This window comes from Bos indicus x Bos taurus, chromosome 1 (assembly GCF_003369695.1).
Source record: "Bos indicus x Bos taurus breed Angus x Brahman F1 hybrid chromosome 1, Bos_hybrid_MaternalHap_v2.0, whole genome shotgun sequence".
NCBI lineage: Eukaryota > Metazoa > Chordata > Mammalia > Artiodactyla > Bovidae > Bos > Bos indicus x Bos taurus.
The window spans coordinates 143,911,170-143,924,239 of NC_040076.1; the positions used below are offsets into that span (position 1 = coordinate 143,911,170).

Genomic DNA, 13,070 nt, shown 5'->3' on the forward strand with positions numbered 1-13,070 from the left:
CCCGCCCACCACATTTCTGCTAAAAGTGCAGACCCCCTGGCTGACCAAAAAGGTGACCCCAGCCACCTACAGGTTGTGTCACACGGGGTCCTTAGGTCACCCGCATGGAGCGGACTCAAGGGGCCAGTTCCATATGTTTCAAGTGGGCAGGAACAGTCCAGGGAGCCTGAGAAACCCCCAGACCATGACAGGTCTGCAGGGGAGCAGCTGCGGGACAGGGCCTGAGCAGGCACTGACTTCCTGGAGAAGCAGGAGCCCCACCTGGCGACCCTGTCCAGAGGGGTCAGGCCAATGCCCTTTGGGGTCTCAGTCACTTACTGCCGGGGCTTCCCCGGTGACTCAGACGGTGAAGAACCTGCCTGCAATGTAGGAGATCCAGGTTCGACCCCTGAGTCAGGAAGATCCCCTGGAGAAGGGAATAGCAACCCACTCCAGTATTCTTGCCTGGAGAATTCCATGGACAGAGGAACCTGGTGGGCTACAGTCTATGGGGTCTCAGAGAGTCAGACATGACTGGGTGACTAACACGCTCGCTTACCAACAGAAATGCTCTTGGCTGGAGGAGACTAGTGTCAGGTCACAATCGTGTGCTTCCTTCCACCCCTGCATCCACCCACCAGAGATCACATGAAGGGAGCAATCAGATGATGACGTGAGTTTATTTATCCAGGTGCCTGATGGGGCACTGACTGGTTGGAAGTCGAGGCCAAGTGACCCAGCTAGAGGATCTGGAGTGGTAGGGGGGCAGGTGACCCAGAGGCAGCTAGAGGCGACTCCTGGGAGGCAGAAGCCCCAGGGAGCCGTGAAGTCGGGGTTCCTGGGGCAGGAGTGAGAGGTCAGTCAGTCAGGACAGTGGACACATCGGGGACCCTGTCCTGAGTGAGGGAAACCACCCAGCCCAGGTCAGGACAGAGGACCAAGTCACAGGTGAAGCCTGAGCTCGGCTGGCTCTGTGGTGACATGCCAGCTCAGCAGCAGGGCTCCAGGGCCAAGGTTGGGATGCAGCAGGCCGGGCGGGAGCACGCAGGCCTGCAGAGGAGGGACACGGAGGAGGCCGGGCGGCAGCAGCTGGGCTGACAGGAGGACTTGGGCACACAGCAGGCGGGGCGGCACACGGGGCGGCAGAGGAGGGACACAGAGGTGGAGGGTTTGCAGCAGGACGAGGGGGCTGAGCAGGGGGAGGCCTCACAGCACACGGGCCTGCAGCAGACAGGCACGCAGCAGGCCTGCTGGCAGGGGGAGGAGGTGCAGCAGGAGGGCTGGCAGCTAGACTGCTGGCAACATGAGGAGGTAGAACAGGGGGAGGCCTCACAGCAGACAGGTGTGCAGCAGACAGGTGTACAGCAGACGGGTTTGCAGCAGACAGGTGTGCAGCAGACGGGTCTGCAGCAGACAGGTGTACAGCAGACGGGTTTGCAGCAGACAGGCCTGCAGCAGACGGGCTCACAGCAGGCCTGCTGGCAGGGGGAGGTGGTGCAGCAGGAGGGCTGGCAGCTAGATTGCTGGCAGCAGGAGGCTGGGCAGGAGCTGCTGCAGGCTGGCTGGCAGCAAGGGCTGGACTCGCAGCTCACTGGGGCACAGAGGAGGGTCAGGCGGGGGGCCGGGGCACAGCAGCTGGGGGCACAGCAGAGGGGCTCGCAGCAGCTCTCTGGACAGTCATAGCTCAGGTCGCTGGAGCAGACAGACATGGTGGAGGCTGCCATGGTGGAGGTGGTGGGGCTGGAGGAGGGTTTGTGTGTGTGTGAGTGTATGAGCTGTGTGTATAAGGTGCTTGGGGATGCAGGGCTTTTATACCTGGCCGTTGGCTTGTGTTGTCCCCACAGGAGACTCCCAGGCCCTCCCTTCCTTGTTGAGGTTAACAGCTGGCTGAAGGAGGCCCTCATTAGTGCTGGCATAGTTTCCACAATAGTTTTCACTCATTAAACCTGTGAGCGTTAATATCCCATGTTGCAGGATGTTTTTCCATTTCTCCTTTGGCTCCAGAAAAGATATAGAAAATATCTAGGTAAGATCCTACATGAAATGAACCCTGAATATTCATTGGAAGGACTGATGATGAAACTGAAGCTCCAATCCTTTGGCCACTGTTTCAAAGAGCTGACTCATTAGAAAAGACCCTGATGCTGGGCAAGATTAAAGCAGGAAGAGAAGGGGACAACAGAGGACGAGCTGGTTACATAGTATCGTTGACTTAATGGACATGAGTTTGTGCAAGCTCTGGGAGATGGTGAACGACAGGGAAGCCTGCTCTGCTGTAGTCCATGGGGCCACGAAGATTGGGACATGACTGAGCGACTGAACAACAGGAACAATGCTGAGTGAGGTTTAGAGGTGATCATATCTCTAAATTGGTGAATTTAGATGTCGCAGCTCTCCTCTGTTTGAGGTGCAGTACTTCTAATAATATTTTGAGTTTTATGCATTTTTAAACTTAGGTGTAAAGTGACATGTGCACATCTGTAAAATGCAAGTGGTCCAGGGGATGTGACCGTGCAACCAGGTGAGAGTCGTGTTCAGCAGGGGCTGCGAGATCCTGGCACTAACCCCCAGCAGCTGCTCTGCCAGCAGGAAGCATGGTGACAGGGACATCCAGTCCCCTGCAGCCCAGCCAGTGTGCCTGAGAGGAGTGTTAACGGAGCGTGGTCATACGTGGAGTCTGTTAGGAGATTTCAGGGAGCAGCGCTCACAGGTGTCTGAGTCAGGGGCCGCGTGCATCAACATTTCACCCAGACCCAACTGCTCACAGCACACCCTGTGCACCACACACTTCTCAGCTGAGCAAGCTTCCCCCCTGGCCTGCCTTCCTCAAGGGGAATGTCCTGAAAGACCCAGAGAGAGGGAGGGTCTCCTCCTGGAGAACCGCATGTGAGCAGCGGAGACTTGAGGACCCGAGGCAACACCCAGAAGTAAAGCTCAGGCAAGAGTTGGTTTTCCTTGTGGATACAAGGAGATGTGGTCCCAGGGAGCCTGGAACAGCAAGTCAGCAAGGGCTGACTCTGGGGAAGACAGTGACATCTAGGCAGTGGTCATCACGGTGGCCCTGACCATGGCTGTGGGGTCAGATGACACTGTCTGAGCACCTGTTCTAGGCCAGGTGGTGAGCTGAATGCTCTACACCTGCCAAGTCACTTGATTTCACATCCACTGAGCAAGGAAGTTTCTGTAAGTAGGTGAGGAAGCCCAGGCACAGAGAAGTTAAGCAACCATGTCCAGGTCACACAGCCCAAAGTCTCAGGACTGGGACTAGAAGCCAGCCGTCTGTGTATAGGATCGAGGCTCTTAGCCAGGCCTTCCCCCAGGCCAACTTCAGTGCTACTCGCAGAAGGAAGCACGTGTCCAGGGAAGCTTAGCACCAGGCAGCTGAGCTGAAAATTTACAACAGAGGCGGGAAGCAGCAAAATTAACACCACAGAAAATCAACTCTGTGGTTTCCAGCACAAACACTGCTACTTCCTCCAATCCACAGAGGTAAAGTATGCAGTCTTGCTCAGGGGCTCAGTCGTGTCTGACTCTTTGTGACCCCATGGACTGTAGCCTGCCAGGTTCCTCTGTCCATGGGATTCTCCAGGCAGGAATACTAGAGTAAGGTGCTACTTATTCCAACAGAGTGTAGTGAAATTTGCTCAGTCATGTCTGACTTTTTGTGACCCCATAGACTATACAGTCCAAGGAATTCTCCAGGCCAGAACACTGGAATAGGTAGCCTTTCCCTTCTCCAGGGGATCTTCCCAACCCAGTCATCAAACCCAGGTCTCCCACATTGCAGGCAGATTCTTTACCAGCCAGCCACAAGGGAAGCCCAAAAGATGTAAAGCATAAATCCCCAAATATGATGAGAGAAAATGTAATAAACAGACCATGTGTTTCGCTGACACCAAACGTGATCGCTCAGTTGCTAACAAGGAAGAAGGAAGAGCTAGGACAGAACAGTAGACAGGACTGAACACGAACCACTCTGAGCTGAGCCCACCAAGCTGTATGTGTTTGGACTGGAAGAGTCTCATGAATTCAAGAGCACTGGATTTTTAGAGCCCACCATAAACATACATTCAGTTCAGTTCAGTCACTCAGTCATGTCTGACTATGACCCATGGACTGTAGCACGTCAGGCCTCCCTGTCCATCACCAACTCCTGGAGTTTACTCAAACTCACGTCCATTGAGTCAGTGATACCATCAAACCACCTCATCCTCTGTCATCCCCTTCTCCTCCTTCCTTCAATCTTTCCCCCATCAGGGTCTTTTCAAATGAGTCAGCTCTTCGCATCAGGTGGCCAAAGGATTGGAGTTTCAGCTTCAGCATCAGTCCTTCCAATGAACATTCAGGACTTATTTCCTTTAAGATGGACTGGTTAGATCTCTTGCAGTCCAAGGGACTCTCAAGAGTCTTCTCCAACACCACAGTTCAAAAACATCAATTCTTCAGCGCTCAGCTTTCTTTATGGTCCAACTCTCACAACCACACACAACTACTGGAAAAACCATAGACCAGACAGACCTGTGTTGGCAAAGTAACGTCTCTGTTTTTCAATATGCTTTCTAGGTTGGTCATAACTTTTCTTGTAAGGAATAAGCGTCTTTTTATTTAATGGCTGCAGTCACCATCTGCAGTGATTTTGGAGCTCCTTAAAAAATCAAGTCTGCCACTGTTTCCACTGTTTCTCCATCTATTTGCCATGAAGTGATGGGACCAGATGCCATGATCTTTGTTTTCTGAATGTTGAGCTTAAGCCAACCTTTTCACTCTCCTCTTTATCTTTCATCAAGAGGCTCCTTAGTTCTTCTTCAGTTTCTGCCATACGGGTGGTGTCATCTGCATATCTGAGGTTATTGATATTTCTCCCAGCAATCTTGATTCCAGCTTGTGCTTAGCCAGCCCAGTATTTCTCATGATGTACTCTGCATGTAAGTTAAATAAGCATGGTAACAATATAGAGCCTTGATGCATTTTTTTTCCCTATTTGGAACCAGTCTGTTGTTCCATGTCTAGTCCTAACTGTTGCTTCCTGACCTGCATACAGATTTCTCAAGAGACAGGTCAGGTGGTGTGGTATTCCCATCTCTTTCAGAATTTTCCACAGTTTATTGTGATCCACACAGTCAAAGGCTTTGGCATAGTCAGTAAAGTAGAAATAGATGCTTCTCTGGAACTCTCTTGCTTTTTTGATGATCCATCAGATGTTGGTAATTTGATCTCTGGTTCCTTTGCCATTTCTAAAACCAGCTTGAACTCTGGTAGTTCACAGTTCATGTACTGTTGAAGCCTGGCTTGGAGAATTTTGAGCATTATTTTGCTAGCGTGTGAGATGAGTGCAGTTGTGTGGTAGTTTGAGTATTCTTTGGCATTGCCTTTCTTAGGGATTGGAATGTAAACTAACATTTTCCAGTCCTGTGGCCACTGCTGAGTTTTCCAAATTGGCAGTTTTTAAATGAACTGAATGAAGGGCAGCTCCATCTCCAGGCAGGAAGAAACGGCCGACAGTCTGGTCCGGAAATGAACTATTACCAGGCAGACCCCGGACCTCTCCGACCAAACAGTGAAAGACACAGAGCTTCTGGGGGAACACTGTGGACTAAAGCTCATTTTTCCTTTTTTCAAATTATTACATCTTTCTCCTACATTAGCAGGCCAAGTCTTTACCAGTAGTGCCACTTGGGAAGCCCCTTATATCTTTCTCAAGTAAAGAGAACAGCAGTGTATTTTCACATAAGCAAGAGCTTGGAAAACACTCTATTCATGATTCCCTCTTGGAGAAACACTTAAAGAAACAAGACAAACGATGGGACTCCCCTGGAGGTCCAGTGGTTTAGGATCCGCCTTCCACTGCATGGGGTATGAGTTCAGTCCCTGGTCAGGAGGCCAAGATCCCACACGCCCCTCAGCCAGAAAAACCGAAACACAGAAAAGAAGCAATGTGGCAACAAATTCAATAAGGACTTTAAAAATGGTCCAGATGAAAAAAATCTTAAGACCATAAACCAGGAAGAAAGAAGACAAATGGCCAAGGATGAAACATACAGGAGCACATGGGGAATTGGGCAGGTGTAGGTGAGAAGAATAAAAGACGCTTACTCCTTGGAAGGAAAGTTATGACCAACCTAGATAGTATATTGAAAAGCAGAGATATTACTTTGCCAACAAAGGTCCGTCTAGTCAAGGCTATGGTTTTTCCAGTGGTCATCTATGGATGTGACAGTTGGAGTGTGAAGAAAAGTAAAGTAAAGTAAAAAGTCACTCAGTTGTGTCTGACTCTTTGCGACCCCATGGACTATAGCCTATCAGGCTCCTCTGTCCATGGGATTCTCCAGGTAAGGATACTGGAGTGGGTTGCCATTTCCTTCCAGGGGAGAAGTTACTGCTGCTGCTAAGTCACTTCAGTCGTGTCCGACTCTGTGCGACCCCATAGACGGCAGCCCACCAGGCTCCCCCATCCCTGGGATTCTCCAGGCAAGAACACTGGAGTGGGTTGCCATTTCCTTCTCCAACCCATGAAAGTGAAAAGTGAAAGTGAAGTCGCTCAGTCGTGTCTGACTCTTAGCGACCCCATGGACTGCAGCCTACTAGGCTCCTCCATTCATGGGATTTTCCAGGCAAGAGTACTGGAGTGGGATGCCATTGCTGTGAAGAAAGCTGAGCGCCAAAGAATTGATGCTTTTGATCTGTGGTGTTGGAGAAGACCCTTGAGAGTCCCTTGGACTGCAAGGAGATCCAACCAGTCCATCCTAAAGGAGATCAGTCCTGGGTGTCCATTGGCAGGACTGATGCTGAAGCTGAAACTCCAATACTTTGGCCACCTCATGTGAGGAGTTGACTCATTGGAAAAGACCCTGATGCCTGGAGGGATTGGGGGCAGGAGGAGAAGGGGACAACAGAGAATGAGAGGGCTGGATGGCATCACCGACTCAATGGACATGAGTTTGAGTGAACTCCTAGAGTTGGTGATGAACAGGGAGGCCTGGCGTGCTGTGATTCATGGGGCAGCAAAAAGTTGGATACGACTGAGTGACTGAACTGAACTGAGGTGAGAAGAAAAGGAAGCAAATTCTAAATGGCCAGAGAGATGGGTTCTGTTGGTACACACAGTCTGATCCTTCCCAGGCAGTGACCCTGGTGAGGTTCTGATACTTCATTAATATCAGTTGTATTGAAATGCTAAGCTTTTGGATTGTTGTTGCTGATCAGTCACTAAGTGAAGTCCAATTCTTTGTGACCCTATGGACTGCAGCATGCCAGGTTCCTCTGTCCTCCACTATCTCCCAGAGTTTGTTCAAATTCATACCCACTGAGTCGATGATGCTATCTAAGCATCTCACCCTCTGCCACCCCCTTCTCTTTTTGCCATCAGTCTTTCCCAACATTAGAGTCTTGTCTAATGAGCCAGCTCTTCGCATCAGGTGGCCACAGTATTGGAGCTTCAGCTTTAGCATCAGTCCTTCCAATGAATGTTCAGGCTTGATGTCCTTGCTGTCCAAGGGACTCTCAAGAGTCTTCTCCAACACCATAGATCAAAAGCACCAATTCTTTAGTGCTCAGCCTTCTTTATAGTCCAACTCTCACATACGTACATGACTACTGGAAAAACGACAGCTTTGACTAGACAAACCTCTGTTGGCAAAGTAATGTCTCTGCTTCTTAATATGCTGTCTAGGTTGGTCATAGCCTTTCTTCTAAGGAGCAAGCATCTTTTAATTTCATGGTGGCAGTCATGAAATCACAGCCATCTGCAGTTTTTTTGGAGGCCCCAAAAATAAAGTCCGACACTGTTTCCATTGTTTCCCCATCTATTTCCCATGAAATGATGGGACCAGATGCTATGATCTTAGTTTTTTGAATGCTGAGTTTCATGTCAGATTTTTCACTCTCCTCTTTCCTTCATCAAGAGGCTCTTTAGTTTCTCTTCACTTTCTGCCATAAGGGTGGTATCATCTGCATCACTAAGCTTGTTGATATTTCTCCTAGTCATCTTGATTCCAGCTTGTACTTCATCCCGCCTGGCATTTTGCATGATGTACTCTGCATATAAGCTAAATAAGCAGCGTGAAAATATACAGCCTTGATACTCCTTTCCAATTTGGAACCAGTCCACAGTTATATATCTAGTTCTAATCGTTGCTTCTTGACCCACATTCAGGTTTCTCAGGAGACAGGTAGTGTGGTCTGCTATTCCCATGTCTTTAAACATTTTGCATGTATTGGGTTTAATAAAATGTAATTAAATACACTCTACCTGTCTTTTTTCACTTTGAATGTGGCTATTATAACAGCTGGGCTTCCCCTGTGGCTCAGCAGTGAAGGAATTACCTGCCAGCAAGAACTGCAGCAGGCACAGATTTGACCCCTGGGTCAGGAGGAGCCCTGGAGGAGGGCACAGAGGCCCACTGCTGACTCTTGCCTGGAGAAGCTCATGGACAGAAGAGTCGGGCAGCTTACAGCCAATTAGGTCACAGAACTCAGACACACTTGAGGCAACTCAGCACACATGCATGCATATTATAATAGGCACAATTTCATTTTAGGCCCCCAGCCAAGGCCCTTCACACTTCCCTACAGATGTCTGCCTACTCAGCTCTGTCCCAAAGGGCCAGGTATGTCCGTCCTCCCCACATTTTCCAAAAGGGATAGCTGCCTTAATACTTGAATTCCTGAGGGCATCACTCAGTGAGCACCTGCCATTTCCAAATAGCCCATCGCCTTTGGCTGTCGGTCCCTGTGATGGATAGTTTCAAGTGTCAACTGACCAGGCCACGTTGCCCAGTTATTTGGGTAAACATGTCTGGATGTCATGACACAGTTGCTTCTTATGTGAGATCAATACTGAAATCAGTGGACTCGGAGTAAAACAGATTGCCTTACAAAATGTTGTGGGCTACACCCAAGAGTTGAAGACCTTGAGAACAGACTGAGGCCCCCCCAAGGAGAAGAGATTCTACCAGCTGGTCATCTGTAGCTGCAACACCAATTCTTCCCTGGAAGCTTACCCTGCAGATTTGGGTCTTGCCCGCCTCCAAACTGTGTGAGCTAGCTCCTCAACATCAATCTCTGTATATGTGCACATGTCTTATTGGTTCTTTCTCTGGAGAACCTTGACTCACACAGGCTCCCAACATCACTGCATGTGGCTCTCACCATCCAGACCTTCCCACACAGAGGGAAGCACTCACACTCCTGTCCAGGGCACATGGGGACGGCTGGCACCAGCCTGTCTGAAGCTGTTTCTGGAGTAAGCTTTACATATTCAAGGCAGATGTTTACTAAACAATGTCTCCTTTGTCCCTAGGGAAGCCCCATGTTCCCAGTGTGCAAGCTTGGGGCCTGAACATATGCCCCACTGCCACCCATCACTCACTTCATGCAGGGGTCTACAGGTGAGCAGGATACTCTGGACTGGAGGCTGCAGTCGAACTATGGCCTCAGGACACCCTGGCAGAGAGTAGCAGGGCGTGGTTAGCCGTGCCTGATGATATTACAGTCCTGGATACAACTCAAGGCCAGGTTTCTAAACCAGCCCGGACCACTCTCTACAACAAAGGTCTTTCCCAGAGTTTGAAGAGATATGCACTCAAGGCACAGAGGGGGCATGACAATGACTTTATTTGTTAATAGGCAGACCCCTCACCTAGGTCAGGACAAAATCCATGACCATCAAGGATGGAGAGCCGCATGCTGGCTGACACTCAGGGCCTGGAGCGAACCAGGAGCCAGCCCACGCTGCTGACAGGAAATTCAGGGGCAGAAGGAGACCCCAGACTTGGCTCTAGGCCACAGAAATTTCATATGAAAGCCAGCGTTGGCCCTGGAAGGAGTTGGCAATGTGCCAGGTCAGCAACACGGCTCTGGGGCCGAGGTTGGGATGCAGCAAGCAGGGCGGGAGCACGCGGGCCGGCAGAGCAGGGACACACAGGAGGCTGGGCGGCAGCAGCTGGGCTGGCAGGAGGAGGTGGGCACACAGCAGGCGGGGCGGCACACAGGACGGCAGAGGAGGGACAGGGAGGAAGAAGGTCTGCAACTGACCAAGGAGCAGGGGTTGGGCTGGCAGCACAAGGAGGCTGAGCAGGGGGAGGACTCACAGCACACGGGCCTGCAGCAGACAGGTGTGCAGCAGACAGGTGTACAGCTGACAGGCCTGCAGCAGACGGGCTCACAGCAGGCCTGCTGGCAGGGGGAGGAGGTGCAACAGGCGGACTGGCAGCTAGACTGCTGGCAGCACAAGGCTGGGCAGGAGCTGCTGCAGGCTGGCTGGCAGCAGGGGCTGCACTCGCAGCTCACTGGGGCACAGAGGAGGGTCAGGCGGGGGGCTGGAGCACAGCAGCTGGGGGCACAGCAGGGGGGCTCACAGCAGCTCTCTGGACAGTCGTCCACCTGCCAGGAGGACCCAGGGCAGGAGTCATATGACCCAGGCAGGCAGACCCGGCTGTTGTAGGTCAAGTCACTGGAACAGTCAGACAGGGTGGAGAAAGCCATTGTGGGCTTGTGGGTCTGGAGGAGGGTCAGGATGTGAGTGTGAGTGAGTATGTGTGTGAGTTCCCAGAGCTGCCCAGCTTTATACCTCTCCTCTGTGCTGTGTGTTGTTCTGGCAACAGCTTGATGAAGTCTTTCCTTCCTTGTTTTTGTTTAGTATCATGCTCTGTTTTGGCAGCACTGGTCACTGTCTGTAAATACTTTTGGCTGGTGAGGCTCCTGAGTGGAGGCAGGGATATCCTGCCCATGTTTGTCTCCAGAGGCAAGATAATAGCAAAGCTTTTGATGCCTTTGCAAGGACAGTAGCAGTCAGGTACCTTTCTGATAACAAAGGCCCTCTGTGCCAGTGGGGACAACAGCTGCTCTTATAAACAAAACTTCTAGTCCCAAGGAAGGGACGAGAGCCAACCCCAGAATCAGGGCTTTGAGAGAAGGGAGGTGTGTTCAGGAGTGGACACGTCTGGCCACGCCCCACTGGCATGGCTGCAGGGTGTGAGCTGACAGAGCAGGCTGTACTTTGTGAGCTGATACTGCTGGTTATCATGGAAGGTGAGGGGACCTGTGTCTACTAGGAGTGAACCCTGGGTCAGATGTGAGGGGCTGTGTCCTCCTGGGGCAGAGACTGGCTCACAGAGAAGGGCTCGGATGCAGACGCAGGCTAGCCCAGAGAGAATGACCACTGGAGCAATTGCCTTTTGCTGCATTGCACCTGAGCCTTTATAGAAGCTGCACAAAAGAGTCTTAATGTTCACACCTTCCTCCTCTCCTCACAGTCCAGACAATGTCAGGGGCTCCTGCAGCCCTGGGTGCTGATTAGAACAACATCTCCTCCCTCAAGGACCCCTTCCACCAGTAGGCATTCACCAGGTTGAGGTCCTGGAGTCTGTCACAGTGAACGTCAGTAGGAGGGCCTGGTTGTCTGTGAGCCTTGTGCATGGACACCTGGACACTGTGTCTCCAGTACTCCGTTCACAGCTGTGGCCTAGCAAGCACAATGGCATCTGGCCACGACCCTGTGTGTCCTCATTTTTCAGCCATTGTATTCTTCCAAGTCTCTGAAGGGGCAAGGGCAGGACCTTGGTGATGCCCTTGTCTGCAGGTAGCCCCCAGATTCCATAGAGGACTCGTCAGGGACAAGTGGGCTTTCGAGTTCCAGCCTTCACTGACCTCTGATGGGTGGCGCTGAGGACTCTCCTGGAGGACTGCATGGCAGTCAGATAACAATGGAGAAATATTACCTTAAAGAAATAATATGTTAAAACTGTATAAATGTATGGAACAACTTTAATCTACACATCCAGGAGGTTGAAGAAATTCCAAATAAGACACACAAGTAAGAGTCACAAACAGACACATCCTAGTAAATACATTGAAAGTCAAAAGCTTAGAGAAAATCTCAAAAGCAGAAGGAGAAAAATGCTGAGTCACTCACAAGGGAATCCCAGTAAGACTTACAGCTGACTTTCCATCGGAAACAACTGAGACGAGAATCAATGGGACCAGGTATTCTCAAAGTATAAACTGTTAGTTTTCATTCCAATCCCTAAGAAAGGCAATGCCAAAGAATGCTCAAACTACTGCACAATTGCACTCATCTCACACGCTAGTAAAGTAATGCTCAAAATTCTCCAAGCCCGGCTTCAACAATATGTGAACCGTGAACTTCCAGATGTTCAAGCTGGTTTTAGAAAAGGCAGAGGAACCAGAGATCAAATTGCTAACATCCGCTGGATCACAAAAAAAGCAAGAGAGTTTCAGAAAAGCATCTATTTCTGTTTATTGACTATGCCAAAGCCTTTCACTGTGTGGATCACAATAAACTGGAAAACTCTGAAAGAGATGGGAATACCAGACCACCTGACCTGCCTCTTGAGAAACCTGTATGCAGGTCAGGAAGCAACAGCTAGAACTGGACATGGAACAACAGACTGGTTCGAAATAGGAAAAGGAGTACGGCAAGCCTGTATATTGTCACCCTGCTTATTTAACTTTTATGCAGAGTACATCATGAGAAACACTGGGCTGGAAGAAGCACAAGCTGGAATCAAGATTGCTGGGAGAAATATCAATAACCTCAGATATGCAGATGACACCACCGTTATGGCAGAAAGTGAAGAGGAGCTAAAGAGCCCCTTGATGAAAGTGAAAGAGGAGAGTGAAAAAGTTGGCTTAAATCTCAACATTCAGAAAACAAAGATCATGGCATCTGGTCCCATCACTTCATGGGAAGTAGATGGGGAAACAGTGGAAACAGTGTCAGACTTTATTTTTGGGGGCTCCAAAATCACTGCAGATGGTAACTGCAGCCATAAAATAAAAAGACGCTTACTCCTTGGAAGGAAACTTATGACCAACCTAGATAGCATATTCAAAAGCAGAAACATTACTTTGTCAACAAAGGTTCGTCTAGTCAAGGCTATGGTTTTTCCAGTCGTCATGTATGGATGTGAGAGTTGGACTATGAAGAAGGCTGAGCGCCGAAAAATTGATGCTTTTGAACTGTGGTGTTGGAGAAGACTCTTCAGAGTCCCTTGGACTGCAGGAGATCCAACCAGTCCATTCTAAAGGAGATAAGTCCTGGGTGTTCATTGGAAGGACTGATGCTGAAGCTG

General features: G+C 50.1%; 3 protein-coding genes across 3 annotated transcripts in view; all 3 read right to left on the reverse strand.

Moving 5' to 3' along the window:
* The window catches only part of TSPEAR (thrombospondin type laminin G domain and EAR repeats), a 111,509-nt gene that overhangs the window by 94,109 nt on the left and 4,330 nt on the right, over positions 1-13,070 (reverse strand). The gene's annotated exons all lie outside the window — the stretch shown is intronic.
* On the reverse strand, positions 969-1,703 carry LOC113897380 (keratin-associated protein 10-3-like). The gene is made up of 3 exons (XM_027550078.1): positions 1,429-1,703; positions 1,247-1,383; positions 969-1,165 (listed from the first exon to the last, which is right to left on the reverse strand). The coding sequence occupies exons 1-3, from the start codon at positions 1,701-1,703 to the stop codon at positions 969-971; spliced, it is 609 nt and encodes a 202-aa protein (XP_027405879.1).
* Positions 9,574-10,498, reverse strand: LOC113895843 (keratin-associated protein 10-8-like). Its single transcript, XM_027547563.1, has one exon. It carries the CDS (start codon positions 10,459-10,461, stop codon positions 9,820-9,822), a length of 642 nt encoding a protein of 213 aa, XP_027403364.1. The 5' UTR covers positions 10,462-10,498; the 3' UTR covers positions 9,574-9,819.

What these genes read in the sequence shown, in the direction of transcription:
- LOC113897380 (XM_027550078.1), bottom strand. Translation starts at nt 1,703, where the DNA reads ATGGCAGCCTCCACCATGTCTGTCTGCTCCAGCGACCTGAGCTATGAC. An exon ending in TGTGAGCCCGTCTGCTGCAG is followed by an intron (nt 1,384 to 1,428) that starts GCCTGTCTGCTG and finishes TGTCTGCTGCAG; the next exon opens with ACCCGTCTGCTGCACACCTG. An exon ending in CTGCCAGCCCTCCTGCTGCA is followed by an intron (nt 1,166 to 1,246) that starts CCTCCTCCCCCT and finishes CCTGCTCAGCCC; the next exon opens with CCTCGTCCTGCTGCAAACCC.
- LOC113895843 (XM_027547563.1), bottom strand. Translation starts at nt 10,461, where the DNA reads ATGGCTTTCTCCACCCTGTCTGACTGTTCCAGTGACTTGACCTACAAC.